This window comes from Equus quagga, chromosome 3 (genome assembly GCF_021613505.1).
Source record: "Equus quagga isolate Etosha38 chromosome 3, UCLA_HA_Equagga_1.0, whole genome shotgun sequence".
Lineage (NCBI taxonomy): Eukaryota > Metazoa > Chordata > Mammalia > Perissodactyla > Equidae > Equus > Equus quagga.
In genome coordinates this window covers 89,794,373-89,811,867 of record NC_060269.1, presented here as the reverse complement: position 1 = coordinate 89,811,867, position 17,495 = coordinate 89,794,373, and the positions used below count along the sequence as shown (strand labels likewise).

Here is a 17,495-nt window from a genome sequence, read left to right as displayed (position 1 = left end):
ATGTACCAAAAATGGAAAGATACACACCAAATTGTTATTCTTGGTAGAATATTAAGATTTGTGTGACTGCTGGGGGACGGAGTGTGAAGAAGGGATAACCATCTTTTTCTCTATATACTTCTGGAGTATTCTAAATTACTTATAATTCAAAACATTTTCCAACTTTTTAAAGTTAAAGTAGTTTGACAATTTATAAGAGTGATGTTATTAATATGAATTACAAATCCAATTTAAATTAACAGAATAATTTAATTTCTGTTTTTCCAATGTATTTCCTCAGATTAACAACGAGATTTAGGTAAACTCTTACCTTTAAAAGAAGCTCGTCCCAACTTTGTAATTTGAAAACTATATTGGAACTCTTCTTCAGACTTACAAATTGTGTCTTTTTGTAGAAGTCCTTTTTCAGTCAAAATAGTGTCTTTTTGTAGGAGTCCTTTTTCTGTCAGGTATCTAAGTGAATCAACAGTTATATCCCAGAGACTTTTTTCTTTCAACAAAATCTTTTGCTGAACACCAAAAAATGTACCACTCATAAAGTGATATATGTCATCAAGATTTGTTGCAATCTGAAACAATTTGGGACATCATTGGAGCATTTTCCTTAATTCAAGACATCATTTTGAATGCACATCAAGATGATAACTCTTTTCCATACTTCAAAGGTATTTAAATAAAAAATTAGCATAAAATCTACATAAGTTGCATAAATAAAAGTAATTTTATAATGGCATTTTTAAATTAACAAGAAGAAACAATTTAAGAGAGAAGATAGTTACCATATTCATACTTTTTATGAAAACACCTACATATTTTTCATCCAAAAACTGCCTAGGTTGCAGCTAGCCAGGTGGCATAGTGGTTAAGTTTGCATGCGCCGCTTTGGTGGCCCAGGGATGGCGGGCTCAGATCCTGGGCACAGACCTACACACTGCTCATCAAGCCATGCTGTGGTGGTGTACTATATACAAAGTAGAGGAAGGCTGGCATAAATGTTAGCTCAGCGACAATCTTCCTCAAGCAAAAACAGGAAGATTGGCAACAGATGTTAGCTCAGGGCCAATCTTCCTCACAAAAAAAAAAAAAAGAAGAAGAAGAAGAAGAAAAAGAAAACCAAACACAACCCTCCCTAGGTTTTTGTATGATTTTTCACAGTATCTCCAGAGCTGTGTTCTCTGTTTATTCACCCACCAATTATCACTAATTCTCACTTAGCCTCCTTCAGAAGCCCTCCCTTCATCCCTTTCCAGACACCTGTGAAAGCATTCTTTAGCTCTAAAAGTTATATTAAAAAAAAAAAAAAAACACATGGAAAATACAACTGAAAGTCTCCACTAAAACGAGATCAGGCAATACCTTCCCTGATATTACCTAAAAATAAATAGCAGTTTTCTACCTCTTTTTGTGTCTCTCATTCGCATCTCCTTTTCCTATTCTGTTGCTGCCTTTTCTCTCCCCCTTATTCACTATGTAAAACTTATAATGGCGATCATAAGTTATACTGAATCCTCCACTTGGTATTCAGATATCGAGTTGACTTTGAATTAGAATAATTTTATATTAGCCAATTTCAATGAAATCAGCATGTTATACTAAAATATAGTCAATCAATAAGCATATTTCTCTTACAATTCTGAAGACATTTTAACTGGAAAACTTAAATAGCTATTTCATATTAAACCAATATAAGGAGCAACAAAAAATATTATGGAGCATAGACATTTTCTATTGCTGCTGCTCCTTTTAATAAAAATAATTTTTAATATAGTATTCAATTAAGCTAAAATTGCACTTTTAAGATATTCAAGAACTGACACTCACTTTATAGATTAACAACGTATTCAGTTTCTGTATTGTTTTCTACTTGGTTGATTACAGTTAACACTGGGGGTAAAAAAAACCCCCAAAACCCTTGACTTGATCTTTCTTGCTACCAACACGTTATCTTTCTACCCCTGTGTGAAAAACTTTTAGACACATGATTTAAATCCGCCGGGCCAGCCTCTGCCTCTCAGTTTCTCAGAGCTGCACTCTCCACTGTGGCTCCAACCTGCACGCTCACCCACTCCCAACTCCAAAGTCAATTCATTCACTAATTTAAGTGTTTACCAGGTGCCAACCACATGCCAGGTCCTGGGATTCAGTGATAAACGAAAATAAACATGGGCCTTTGCTTTCGCAGGGCTTATTCCAGTGGGGTAAAATTATTAGCCACATAATTGTCCTAACAAGAATACAATTACACACTGTCAGGTGCTACTAAAGGAAAGGAACGTGGTTCTAGAAGGCACACAACAGACTGCCTGGACCAAGAGCCATAGGGAGGCTTCCCTGAGGGAGCGACGGTTAAAATCTGAAGGTTGAGTGGGCGTTAAGGGACAAAGGTGGGGGGGGTGGGAACGAAACTGGAGATGGGGAGGTGAGATGGGTGAGGAGGGAGCATAGTGTGTTTGAGAAAGGAAAAGAGAAGGCCAGTATGACTAAAGTGCAGGGTGTGAGAAGGCTGGGGAGAGATGAGGATGGAGAGATGGCCAGAGGCCAAACCCACAGTGGATTTTGGATCCACTTAGACCATGATAAGGAATTTGGGCTTAATCCTAAAAGCATAGGGAAACACCCACTGACAAATCTTAAGCAGAAGGGGGTTACACATTTGGATTTTATGTTTTGAGAAGATCAATCCATGTGAAGAATTATTTGGAGAGATGTGGGAAGGCAGGGCAGAGTGGATGCAGGGAGACCAGTCAGGGGACAATTACAGTGATCCAGGCAAGAGACTGTGGGAGCACGGCCCAGAGCGTGCGAGTGCAGGGATGTGGTTGAAAGCAGCCTACACAACCTGCCTCTCTTTGCCTCGGATTCCTTTTTTGCAAAAGGGGAGTTAAATTACTTAATTCAAAGGCATGTAAGAATCAGAGATAAAACATATAAAGTGTCTAGAGGGTGTCTGAAACATGAGTGTGATAAATAAACACCTGGAGGCTCCCTGAATCCTATGGCCCAAATGGTATGTTCTCTTACCAAGTCCTGGACTTTCTTTCTCTTCCCCCAAAGTACAGACCTAGTCTCTCCATCAGCAGAGGCTCACCTCTACCCTCCTGCCTCCTGACCTCACATTCTTGCCCTTCTTGCCTCTCACCCCATCCCCCCTGGCTGTTCCAGTCCAGAGGACTTGACTTCTGCTTCAACTCTAACTGTAAAGACTTTCCTGGTTCTGCACCCTGTCTGGAATTCCAGTCTCCTTCCACAACTAGAGCTGTGTTGTGAACTCCTACCTGAGGAGCAGGAGGAACCAGATGGCCTGTCCTCAGATCAGGGCCCAGCAGCTCAAGTCCTGCCTCCCGTGCGCAGGCTTAGAACACCAGCTGTTTACCTGCTAATCTGAACCCACTGTTGCCTGGACTTCTTGCTGCTGCACTCCAGCTGTTAAAACAGACTTGAAACGCAACAGCTATGCCCTGCGGATCCTGCATCAGCAGGCGGGTAGAACCACACCCTTGTGGCCAAGACAGTTCCCCCAGTCTCCCTGTTACCGGAGTGCCCTGGTCTCAAGGGAAGCTCCAACTCTCTCCCAATTCTATTGCCTTTTGCTGAGTCTTAACTCGTGACATGTACAAAATTTTCAGATGTATGTATTATGAATACTACCCCCTGCCTTTTCTTGTTTTTAGTAATGTCTTTTGAAGAGAAATTTTAATTCTGATGAAGTCAATTTAATTGATTTTTTTCTTTCATGATTTTTGTTTCCCACGTAAGAAACTTTTGCCTAGCCCAAAGAAAGGACAATTTTTCTCTTACATTTTCTTCTAGAAGTTTTATTTTATCTTTTAAGTTTAGGTCTATGATTCATTTTGAGTTAATTTTTCTGAACAGTGTGATGTAAGAGTAAAGGTTAATTTTTTTGCTGTCCCATGTGGATATCTAATTGTTCCAGCACCATTTATCAAAAAAATTATCCTTTCTCCATTTAAATATCTTGGCACCCTAGTTGATCATGTATGTGTGGGTCTAATTCTGGACTCACTCTTCTACTGGTCTATACATCTATCTTTGCACCAATATCACACTGTCTTGAATACTGAAGCTTTGCAGCAGGTCGTGAAGTCAAGTAGTATGAATCCTGTAACTTTGTTATTCTTTACAACATTATTTTTGGCTATTCTACTCCTCTGGATTTCCAAATAAATTCCGGTATCAGCCTGCGATTTCTCCAAAAAGCCTTCTGAGATTTTGATTGGGATTGCACTGAATTTATAGGTCAATTTAGGAAGAAGCAACATCTGAATAAAATTGAGTATTCCAGTTCATGAGCATGGTATCTCTCTCCATTTATTGAGGTCTTCTTTAATTTCTCCCAGCAGTGCTTTATAGTTTTCAGTGTATAAGTCTGATACATATTAGTTAAATTTATCCCTAAGTATTTCAGGTTTTTTGATCCTATTGTAAATGGAATTGTTTTTCCAACTATTTGTAGCGAGTATATAGAAACACAATTGAGTTTTGTACATTGACCCTGTATCCTGTGATACTGCTAATTACACTCTAGTTTTTTTGTACATTCCTTTGGCTTTTTCTTGAACTCAATGTCACCAAAATAAGACAGTTTTACTTCCTCCTTCCCAAGCTGTATGCCTTTATTTTTCTTCCTGTCTTATTGTACTGGCTACAACTTCTGATACATGTTGAACAGGAGTGTGAGAGCAGACATCTTTTCTTTCCCTGATCTTAGGAAGAAAAACATTTAGTCTTTCACCATTAAGTGTGATGTTACCTATAGTTTTTTTTAATAAACACTCTTTAGGAGGTTGAAGAAGTTCTTTTTCAATCCTAGGTTGTTGAATTTTTATCATGAATGGGTGTTGAATTCCGTCAAATGGATAATCACACTGATTGAATTGTTAAACCAATTTTGCATTACTGGAATAAACTGATTGCTCATGGCATATTGCTCTTAAAATGTGTTGCTGGATTACCAACGCTTTGGTAAGGATTTTTTTAATCTACGTCTACCAGAGATATTGGCCTGTAGTTTTCTCTTGTCTTATCTTTGCCTAGTTTTGGTATTAGAGTAATGCTGATCTCATAAGATGAGATGAGCACTGTTCCCTCTTCCTCTCCTTACTGGAAGGACATGTGAACGAATGGTATTATTTCTTCCTTAAATGTTTGATAGAATTCACCAGTGAAATTGGTTGGGCCTAGCTTTTTCTTTGTGGGAAGGTTTTAAAGTATAAATTTAATTTCTTTAATAGATACAGGTCTGTTTAGATTTTCTACTTCTTCCTCAGTTGATTTTGGGAGTTGCGTCTTTCAAGAATTTTCTCCATTTCATCTAAGTTATTGAATTCATTTTTCAGTGTTCAAGGATACAATTATTCAAGGATAAACCCTTACTATCCTTTTAGTATCTTCAGGATCTTTAGTGATGACCCTCCTTTCATTCCTGATATTGGTAATTTATATGTTCTCTCTTTTCCTCTTCATCAATTCAATCAATAATCTTACTGATCTTTTCAAAGAACTAGTTTGTGGGTTTCATTAATTTTTTCTCTTGTTTGTCTATTTTTTATTTCATTGATTCCTAATTTTAGCTGTATCACATCCTTCCTTCTACTTACTTTGTGGGGGGGTTTTGCATGTGTTTTTTTAGCTTCCTAAAGTGGAACTTAGGTCGCTGACTTTGGATCTTTCTTGTATTCTAATAAGCATTTCAAGCTTCTTCTTAAGCACTTCTTTAGCTGCATGCTACTAATTTTGATATGTTTGCTTTCATTTTCACTCCATTCAAAATATTTTCTCATTTTCCTTGTGATTTCTACTTTGACTACAGGTCAAAGTATGCTATTTATTTTCAAATATTTGGGTATTTCCCTAATATCTTCCTATTATTGATGTATACTATAAGTCTGTTGTCATTAGATACCATACTGTATATGATTTCAATCCTTTGAAATTGACTGAGACTTGTTTTATGGCCCAGAATATGGTCCACCTTGATGAATGCTTCATGTGCATTTGGTGAGTGTTCCACAGACACAATGGCACACTGGAAAGAGTACAAGCCAGCAAGGCAGGAACCTGATTATACTCCCATCTAAACCATAACTCATCGAATGACCTTAAACTAATCACTAATTCTCTGAGTCTGTTACCTAATCTAACATATAAATGTAATAAGACTTGATGATCTTCAAGATCTCTCTCCCTCCTTTATTAATTCCTTGGCAATCCTCCTACTGCAGGTCTTTATTACATTATACATGAATTACTACAACCGCTTCCAAACTAGTCTTGCAATACTTCTGCATACTATCATCCCCATTTCATAGATAAGGAAAGTGAGTGAGGTTCAAGAGAGAGTTAGTAACTTGCCCAGGGTAATAAGAGACAGAGCTGGGACCAGGACACAGGTCTGTGCAATATTTGAGCCCTGGCTCTAAACAACCAAAGAACACTTTTACTAATTCTCCACCGAAGAGTGACCGTGTCACAGCTCTTCAGTCTGGTATTTAAGCATATTCTCCCATTTTCCTCAATCTACAGCACACAGTCTGGCCCAAGCTTTCCCCCCAACTTCTACTCTTCAGGATCTTCAGCCCTCCTCTACAGCTATAACATCAGTCGACTGACTGTCACCTCACATCATTTTAAGCTTTCTCATCTTTGATTCTATTTTAAGTACCTGGAATGGCTTAGCCCTTCCCTCTGCTCATCTAAAACCTCTATCTCCTTCAACACCCAGCACTAACTCTTTTACTTCCTGTAGACTTTCACTCTTCCAAACCGCCAGGGGATATTATAATATTTCACCATGCATCTGAAGGGACTCAAAAGCTTGTCTCATGGTATCTTTTATTCATTAATTGCCTTTTGTGTTTTCACTTAAACTGTTCAGGTTAAGGAAGGTAAACTGCACAGTGGGTTAGGAGCACTGGTTTTGTAGCTAGACAAAGTTGAATTCAAACCTTGGCTTTGCCACTCTGTGGCCAAGTGACCAGGGCACAAAGTTAAAATTCACTTAAGAATAACCCTAAAAAAGAGGTTTAACTCAAGTCAAGAGTAACCCTAAAAAAGAGAGCTAATTTCTAATCTTAGGAAAAAGAGTATTCCTGTTGTACCTTTTTCTTTTTTTTAAATTTTCTGCCTGATAAGGGTTATACTGATGCCACAATGTTTATAATACCCTAGAATGGTCGCAGGACTACAGACGAACATTATTCTACACAAGGGCAGAGATGCTGGATTATCCCGCAGCAGGACACACGTCTTTACAGCTCCTTGTAGCCCTGATAGTATCTCTCACTTGTAATGGGTGCCCAGTTATGATTTGTTGATTGTTCATATTCCTTGCAACTCAAAGGATTAAAAATGCACAAATAAATCCACATTCATAATTATCATGTCAAAGATCGTTCTTTTCCACATTAGAAGTTAACATTTTTTTCATACTTTACAGTTTCCATACTTTTTTTTTTTTGAGGAAGATTAGCCTGAGCTAACATCTGCTGCCAATCCTCCTCTTTTTGCTGAGGAAGACTGGCCCTGAGCTAACAACCATGCCCATCTGCCTCCACTTTATACGTGGGACGCCTACCACAGCATGGCTTGCCATGTGGTGCCATGTCCACACCCAGGATCCGAACCTGGGAACCCTGGGTCGCTGAAGCAGAACGTGTGAACTTAACTGCTGTGCCACCAGGCCGGCCCCTTTTCATAACTTTTTAACTTCTATTAATTCAGGTAATAGTAATAAGATTTGAAAATATTAAAAATTACCTTCAAACCAATCAACGAGAGAAACAAAGTCTGGATTCCCTTGGTGAATTCTTGAACAAGATGGCTATAACAGTTTTCCAATGGTCTGCTTATTAACTCCAATACCTACAGAAGTTAAAGCAATATTATGTTTGGTGTTATTACAAGAAATAAATGGTGTTCCACATAAAATTTTATATTTTGCATAGATCTTGTGGAGGCAGGCAGGGATAAAAAACATAAAGACAAAAAAAATTAGAATTTAGCAGGTGTTCTTATAAAAATGGAAGAAAGATAAACATGGAAAAAACTTTTCATTATTTGCCTGAAATACAAAAGTATTCAAACTACTCTTCCTAAGCCTTAATCATAGAGATTAAGAAAACATTATTTAAAGGAATATTAACAATTAATTTTTAGAAGATGATCTTATAAAAGGGCCAGGACAAAGACGAAAAAAAGAAGACCAAACAACCAATCAACAAGCAGAGTGAGTATTACCTTTTGCTTGTCCTTTTCTTGCAATATAAGGATACTCTCCCCAGTAGAATCTATTCCAGCACGGCCGGCTCTGCCAATCATCTGTTTATACTGATTCCTCTTTAAAAATTCCTTAGCAACATAGGGCGCTCTTAAAATAACTCTGTGGAATTAATAAAATTAATTCAAAGTGATACTCCATCTACAGCATTACCACCTATTTTTAAACTCTTAATAATGTCATTATATCTATGTGATATTAAACATGATGACATAGTAACTCAAAATAATAAATAACTACTATTTACCAAGAATCTATGATGTCCTAGGTTCTTTATGTACCTTATCTATAATTCTTAAAAAATTCTTGGTAATAATATTCTTTTTATTTTTTTACAAATGGGCTAACCGAAGCACAGACAAGTTAAGTGGCTTACCTCAATTCACAAAACTAGTAATTACCGGAACCATGATCTGAACTCAAGGCTGCTTAGCTGCAAATCTTATGATCAATCCACTAGATCAACAGTCTCCAAAGATTTTTGATTTTATACTCCATCAATGAAAAGTCTGACCAGGTACCACCAACATATGCATGTTTATTTATGAATTTATATTGTTGTCAACTATAGAAAATTGCACATTTCAACTGTTTTTGACCTATATAAATGGTTATTTCAATCCTGCTCACATATATAGATGTCAGTAGCCAGCTTTCCTGTTCGAATGTGAGAGAAATCTGTCATTTACCTATACTAACCAACCTACTCTTTATTTATAAATCTCAATGGATAGCCAAGATTACCAAACACTTGAAGAAAAATAACAACATAAAAGAAAAATAATAAGAACATAAAGAATAAATGTCTGACAGAAGCAGATAATACAGGTATTATTGTTAGAAGCAGATAATACAGTGAACAGAAAAAACTTAAATTTTTTTTTTTTTTTTTATTGCTGAGGAAGATTAGCCCTGAGTTAACATCTGTTACCAATCTTCCTCCACTTTCTGTGTAGGTCACTGCCACAGTATGACTGATGAGTGGTGTAGGTTTGTGCCAGAGATTCAAACCTGTGAACCCGGGCCACTGAAGTGGAGTGCACTAAACCTAAGCTAGAGGGTATTGTATTTACAATATGAGAGCAGACTATTATAAAGAAAGAGCAATAAATGAAGATGGTTCTTGGAAATTAAGAAAAAATTTAAATTCATTTAAAAATTCAATAGAAGGACTGAATAATGAAAGAACCTAGTTAATGGTATACACTTAAAAACGGATTTTGGAGCCAGCCCTGGTGGCCTAGCAGTTAAAGTGTGGCGTGCTCTGCTTTGGCGGCTGGGTTCGGTTCCTGGGAAGAGAACCACACCATTCGTCAACAGCCATGCTGTGGCGATGGCAGTTCACATAGAAGAACCAGAAGAACTTACAACTATGCATAACTATGTACTGGAGCTTTGGGAGGGAAAAAGGAAGAAAAAAGGAGGAAGACTAGCAACAGATGTTAGCTTAGAGTGAATCTTCTCCTGCAGAAAAACAAACGAAACAAAAAAACAAAACACATTTTGTTATACAGAAGGCAAAGTTGAAGAAATCACATAGCTCATGTAGATTGAAAAATGTGTAAGAAAAGTTAAGAGATGTGAAAGTTCAACCCAAGAGGCTTCAATCCTATCTAACTGAAGTTACAAAAGGAGAGAACAGAGATAATGGAAGGAAAGAAACAATGAAAGAAATAACCGAAAAAATTACTCTAGATGAAAAGAGGCATCACACTTCAGTTTGTGAGCATGTACACATTGCTAAGCACGATGAATGAAAAGTGGCTAAGCTGGGATACTTGGGATTGTAGAACTAGATTTCTTGGGTTCAAACCTTGTTTTTGTTTTGTTTTTTTTTTTTTTTTTAAAGATTTTATTTTTTCCTTTTTCTCCCCAAAGCCCCCCGGTACATAGTTGTGTATTCTTCGTTGTGGGTTCCTCTAGTTGTGGCATGTGGGACGCTGCCTCAGCGTGGTCTGACGAGCAGTGCCATGTCCGCGCCCAGGATTCGAACCGACGAAACACTGGGCCGCCTGCAGCAGAGCGCGCGAGCTTAACCACTCGGCCACGGGGCCAGCCCCTTCAAACCTTGTTTTTGAAACTCATTCGTTGGGCATGAAGTTGGGTAAGTTATTGAACTGTTCAACGCCTTAGCTTTCCTTTCTACAAAAGATGGATAATAAAATACGACCTTCCCCACAGAGGTGTTGTGAGGAGCTGTTAAGTCAGTGCATGTAAGGCTGATATGACATGGGGGACGGAGCGTAAGAGCTGTAACTATTATTATACACTATGACAAAATTTTAAGGTTAAACAGAAGGGTCTAAAAGCTTCTGGAGAGCAGAAAACAGCAAACCAAAGCAAAAACAAAAATGAGCGATGCTGGCTTCTAAAAGACCTGGAAGAACGCTATCAAGTCCCCAAAGAAAAGAAATTGTACATAGAATTCTTTTCCTAGCAAGGGGTTAAAGTGTGAGGCTAAAATAAAGACACCTTCAGCTATGCAAAGACTCAAAAATTTTTACCTTCAATGCAGCATTTAGAAAATAATTCCTCAAGGACGGCAAAATAAAAAATGAATCACAGAAGGAAGATGTGGGATACAAGAGGCAGTGGCAAGCAAAAAAACAAGCATAATTTAAGGTACGTTTAATATTATTGATTACAAGATGAAAGAAAGTTAAAAATCTGGAACTAAAATTCTAGGTGATTGCAACATATATGAGGCAATGCAGGAGAATATTCAAATGCTAAGATTCTCGTTATGCTTAGGGGAGGATATAGTTATTGATCGATTCTAAAATGACAGAAAAACATGTTTGATTATAATTGTGAAATTGTAACAGTAACAATTGGAATGAGAAAAGTAGGATATATAACTTCCTTTTTTTCCCTTTAATTTTCTGAAAAATGGAAAACTTAATCAGTGACAGAAGTCGAAAATAAAAGAAAGGATGAAGCTATACTTGGCAAAAAGAAATGTAGTCTGAGTATTCAAAGTAAATTTACTAAATGAGAAACACAAGGACCTACCATATTGATAAAATGTATAATTCAGCAATAAGATATTTGGAGTAAACCTTTGTATACCCAAATAATTTTGAAATACAAAGCAAAAACTTCTAGAATTGCAAACAGGAGAAACTGACAACTCCATAATTAAAGTGGGAGACTAACACACCTCTCTGAAATTGACAGGTCAAGGAACTGCAAATAGTAAGAAAACAGAGGAGCTGATAACACAGTAACTGTGATCTCATTGAGATATATAAAACTGCCTACTCAACAGGAAATACATATTTTTTTTTTTAACACTCATGGACAAATGAGAAAAACTGACCACTTATTTAAAAAAAAGTCACAAATTTTAAAGTCACAATTTATAAAGAGCAGAAATCAATTATACAGGCTCATAACTTTGGTAATAACTGAAAAGGTAATCAAGGATCTACTCTAAAAAAAGACACTAGACTCAAAAGTCTTTATGGATGAGTTCTCTATGGTTTCAAGGAAATCCTCAGGTTAAATAAACTCTTTCAGATCATAAAATTGGTGGAGAGCTTGTCAACTGTTTCTATACAACTAGGATAATAAACCCTAACACCAAAACCAGAGATGGAGAGCACGCAAGAAAGAAGGAATTATACTACCAGGAAATCTATTAATGCTGTTTTTCATTAAAATATTAAAGGAAATAAACCAAACAATCAACTCAGCAAATGCTGGAAAAACATCTATAAATTCTCACCTAGTACTGAGAAAGAGTAAAACAACAACAAATCTCCTGGCGAGCTAGGAATTGGAAAGTTTGGGGCCTGGCCAACAGTTACTTACATCTTACCTTCGAGCTGGTAGGTTAACACCTGCTGCGAGGGTGGATGTGCAGGTGAAAAGGCAGAGCACGCCTGTGGAGTAGGCCTCCTCCAGGAGCTTCCTTTCCTCGCTCGTTAAACCACTGTGGTGATAGGCAACTCCAAACGGGATGGTGCGCTTTAACACAGGACACAGGCTGCCACCGCTGAGGTTCTTCAAGTTCTGAATCACCTCCTGCTTCTCTTTCTCCCTGTGTTTCAGATAGTCCCTAGGAAAAACATCTGTTAGAAATATGAACCCTTGATCTTACAGTGACAACGTGCCTATCATTTTAAATTTAGTACATGCCATGTAAACATTCTTTTTTAAAAAAATGTATTAGTTTTATTGCTATAAGTACAAAAAATGTTCTTAGAATTTTGACTCTCATTTCATTAACTATTTAGGCAGTCTCTCTCAACCTTTTTGTGGCTCACAGAGCTCTCTGAAAATCTGATTACAGCAAAGGAAAAAAACAAATGTTCACATAAACACAATACTTTGCATATAATCTCAGAGGGTTCATGGACTTCCTCAAGTTCATTCCTGTATTTTCTATGACTCTCTGAATGCCAGGTCTAGACTTTGCTCCAGATGTTTTCACTAGAATATTTTTTCACTAGAAAACATTATTTTTTCACTAGAACATACATCTTTATTGAAGATGATTTGTCTTATTTTAAGCCATAAATTTTCTTCTCCGAAGATGGAAACATATATATTATTAATTCATATGTACTATATGTAAAACACTGTCTATAAACATTAGCATTTTAGAAGCCTTAACAATATCCTAAAATGTCTCCATATCCAGAAGCACCTATTATTTTAAATTCTTGAAAGAAAGACTAAGAACAACTAACTACTACTTGACTGTAAAGCAACAATTTCTGAATACCAGCAGCAAACAAATATAGTCTAAGATGAAAATATAATACACACAGCCTGAGTTGTTTTAGTCTCCTTCAAGAATAGAGAGCTGTGTCGGGTGTTAACTGCATAGGCCAAGAGAACAAGCTGAGGAGTGCAAGGCAAGGAGACAAAAGAACAATGAAGAATTGGGAAGAAAGTGGTAAGGGTCATCAGCACAAGAATGAGAAGTGACGCTGAGTAGGCAGCAGCAGACTTTCTGTTACTGTTTTCCAGCCAGTGTGCCAGGTCCTGAAAGGGATGTACAGCGTGAACCCTTCTCAAGGAATTAAGTCTTATATAGGGCGAGAATATGGATAATCACCATCTAATTTTAGAGAAAGCAGACATTATTTATAACTGACCAGATAATACATGGTTACGTGGCGAAGGGCTCTGTGGGGAAATTGAGGTCTGAGCTGGGTGTTGAAGAACAGGTGGTAGAGAGCTGGCAATGAAGGCAGAGGAAACAGCATACTCGGCAGAGGGTAAAGCACAATCAGAGGCATGCAAATGGGAAGTGCAAGGCATAAGCGAAGAGGAGAAACAGTGCAGTTTGGACGAATCACAGGGTGAATGAAGAGCAGAAGAAATAAAGATGGAAAAGTAAGTTGACTGAGATCTCAGCCTGAATTCTAGGCTAAGCAGCAGTGAGGTATCACTTTTAGGGAGATTTCTAGGGAAACTTCTATGACTGGAGCTTTGGCAGTCGTCAGCAAATAATGTTTAAAAGACTTACTGACTTAGAAGTCAAAAGCAGTAACAGCTACAAAAAAGACAGTAATTTTCCTCAAGATTGAGACAATCCCTTGAGAAAAACCTGTTTTAGTCTTTGCACTTAAATAGACATATAGCCAGACTCTACTTCTCAGGTGATTTTGCTGCACCTGCTCCCCCCAAGATTTATGTAAGGAGGCAAATAATTACGATAAAAGCTGATAGCCCAGGACTCTCAAGAAATCAGGTTTTAAAGCCACCACTGAGATCACAACCTACTTAGCCCTAGATTTCACTTCATAAACATCTAAATTACAGAATATAAAAAATTTTGCTCCAAATATGACTCAACATTTTAGTCAACAGCCACCAAAAAAGGGGCTAAACTATACTAAGAACATTCTGCTTATGAAGCAGCAATATGGAAAACATATTTTAGAGGAAGTTTTCCTTCAGGAAGAAAGTGTTAACTCCTATCTCTTTAAGAAAGTATCAAGCACCTGTTACAATTCATTAACCAGCGTTCTGGAGAACCATATTTCTTAAGTGTTTCAGTATTGAACATAAATATTTATGACTCAAATCAACTATTATCATCAAAAGGCAAAATCAGTCAAGGATCTAACTAATAAACCTCATGTCTCCCAGTCAATTGTTAGGCTCTAAATTTCCACATCACTTAGCCAGTGCTACACTCCTTAAATTATTCTAAGAAAATGAGTGATTGGTGAGAAAACCTCAATGACAATTTAATTTCCTTGGGTTTTTATAATCAACATCATCATCGTAAAGGCAGACTATCAGTTACCGAAACGGGAAACTCCTTGACATTGTCTCAAACATCTGCACCTTTGTGCTATTCAACAAATTCACCTCTATTTTAGACCAATCCATGACAGCACGATGGGGAGGGAGGTGGAGGATGGCTAGATTAGAACCTGAGTACTGGTCTATGAGTAGTGATATAGCACTGGCTAAGGGCCAAAAAAAGTCTGAAAAAAATTAGATTAAACTAAACATGAGACAAACAGGTGCAGAAAAACCTGAACTGTTCATACTAAAAGTCACTTTATACTTATCTCTATGAGTATAACACAGCCAATATTAAAATACTATAAAATCACAAACCAATAAATTTCTTAATTACTTAGGAAATTCAGCTTAAATATTTACACAACTTAAGTGCAAAGTTTACTAAGAAAACAAAGGCAACAATATTTAATTAAAGAGAACATCAAGCTGAAGATATGATTTGTCCCCACAGGGATTACAGTGATCAGTCCTTTGACTACCTAAGCCAGTGGGTGACCTTGGCTGAATCCTGGACTTGCCTGGGGAGCTTTACAGAACAATGATGCCTGGGTCCCCCTGCCCCGAGACACTGAATCGTCTAGGATGTAGCTGGGCAGTAGGATTTTTAAAAGTCCTGGAGATGATTCACTGTGCAGCCAAGGTTGAGAATCACTGATGACTAAGCCATTATATTAGTTAGCATTCTCTTACATGCAGCCTTAGAATTCTTCTCTGGCTATTTCACATACGTGAATTTCACAGTTAAACTTTCTTCAAGGTCAAGGCCTTTAGAATCTAGTATATCAACTTAATATAATGTTCTGCAAGAAATAATTAGTGCTTATTAAATAAACTGAATACACAGCATGTAAATCATGAAAAAAATAAAACAGAACACAAAGACTAACATACTTGCTTAAAATTTTGCATATCATTTCTGCTACATTTTCACAGTTCTTCTTAGTGGGACAAAAAACTAAGCAGGAATAATTGGGAATAACTTCCGTCACCAATGCGACCAAGTGATCAGGATCTATCTTTTTCAGAGTATCAGAGTACTGCAGGACAAGAGGTAGGAACAAGGTAGTTAGCAACCATGAACATCTGTCATTTTACCAGTGTGCTCTGAAAGGAAACCAAACCATCCATAATTCTGAACTTCTCATTTAATAAATCTGATAATTTAAAAAGAAAGATGAAACCTATATAAAATATCAAAATTTTAAGTCCTACATTTCTGTTAGGTTATTAGGATTTTGTTAAGGTATATTTAGTTTTAAATTAAAGCAGTGAAAATAGTTAATGTTATTAATAACCCCACTGCATGCCCATCTTCACCAAAGCAGAACAAAAAAGTACTCAGTGAGAAACACAGACTGATCCTAATAACAGTCAAAGGACTGTGTAAGTAAGATATATCTTTACTATTACTAAGGGTTTTCAAAAACAGAGATTCAATCGTTCCATAGGACATATTTTCAGAAATAAAAAATATATTTATCAAGCAGATATAAGGAACTCAAAGAACATGAAGAAAGATGTAAAGTTATTTAAAATCTTCTTTTGACTTTACTGAAAACTGATACAGATTTAGAATATACCTTCAGAAAATTCTAAAACAGTTGTGAAATCCCTTTCTCCTCTTTTGAATATCCTTCATGTAAGTCACAGAACATTAACATGGCAGACATTAACATTCTCATACACCAATATCTGAACTGCATAGCCCACACGTTTCTTTTTGTTGTTGCTGCTAAATGAATAAACATTTAAGGGAGAGGTCTCCAAATTTTCTTAGTTCATGGAGCCACAAGGCCAAAAGAAATATCTATCCAACAGTTTTGTTTATTAGGTAGTTAGGTCCAAACAACTTACTAAGTATGTATTTCCTGACAATGTAGTAGCTGTTTGAATAAGTAGTACATATCAATTGAACGATAAAATACTTTTATTTCACTCAAATAACCACAACAGCCCACTAATGGGATGTGTGCACAACTGGGCACTGGACAGTCTTTCAAAATGTGGAATTAGATTGGACATCGCCACCATCAATTCTCGTCCCATACTGATTTTCACGTGGTATTTGCTTACAGTAACTGCAAAATAACCAACTTCACATAGACATGTGACATAGAAAGCAATGTCTTGGGCTCTAATGTTGAAATTGGAAACTAACTACCTTGAACCAGTAGTTTGAGTAGTGTTCAACAGATGTCAAGCATCAGCTGTTCCTCTCAAATACCCAACTATCCCGCAGTACCCATGTGAATCTTCTGTGGTGCCCTGGAGCATCCGGGCACAAAGTCTGGGAAACTTGGGTTCGAAGGTTATTAATGTTACCTTATAACCAAGGACACGTGAAAAAGTCATGCCATTCTCAGCTTTGCTGTCAACTTCATATATTGCATCGTTTATTTTCAGATATTCTTTTAATTCAACCTTGAATTAAAAGGACATTTGCAATTAATACCACATATAAATTCCTCTTTCCAGAGTTTTAAATTTGCAAAATATGTTGTAAAGACTTGTAAAGAAGGACAGCTATATACAGATTTTAGTTTTTCTAAGATATGTAAAACATGCTTTAAGTATTTCCTTTATCATATCTTGTTTTTAAAGTCTCTTTCTCTGCTTTCAAAATAGGTAATAATATCCTTGAAGAAATACTTTTGAAGTGAATTGCCACATCTTAAAAGGAAACCAGACACTTCTGTATTTGTCACAAGAAGTAAAAATGAGTTAAGTGATCACACTCTTTACCTTTTATTAAGGAGTTATTTGTGTCAGTCCTTAAGATTTAAAACTTTCTGTTTTACTAGTCATCACTTTTCATTCTAAATACCACCATTTTATTTTTAAGTATTTGTAGACAAAAAGTTTATAAACATAGCTCAATGCATTTTAAAAGAATAGCATCTAATTTGACAGTTAAGATCAGAAAATCTCT

The 17,495-nt window shown here is 36.7% G+C and overlaps 1 protein-coding gene across 3 annotated transcripts in view; it reads right to left on the bottom strand.

Annotated features, from left to right (window-relative positions):
* Positions 1-17,495, bottom strand: part of HELQ (helicase, POLQ like) — a 51,561-nt gene that overhangs the window by 21,567 nt on the left and 12,499 nt on the right. For all 3 annotated transcript variants that reach the window (XR_006887982.1, XM_046656868.1, XM_046656867.1), the window contains exons 7-12: positions 16,889-16,987; positions 15,458-15,603; positions 12,117-12,356; positions 8,257-8,398; positions 7,777-7,881; positions 311-569 (exon numbers count right to left, since the gene is read on the bottom strand). Coding sequence is in view for 2 of the 3 variants with exons in the window: in XM_046656868.1 (XP_046512824.1) it covers positions 311-569; positions 7,777-7,881; positions 8,257-8,398; positions 12,117-12,356; positions 15,458-15,603; positions 16,889-16,987 (991 nt within the window). In the remaining variant the exon portion in view is untranslated. The remainder of the gene's footprint in view (positions 1-310; positions 570-7,776; positions 7,882-8,256; positions 8,399-12,116; positions 12,357-15,457; positions 15,604-16,888; positions 16,988-17,495) is intronic.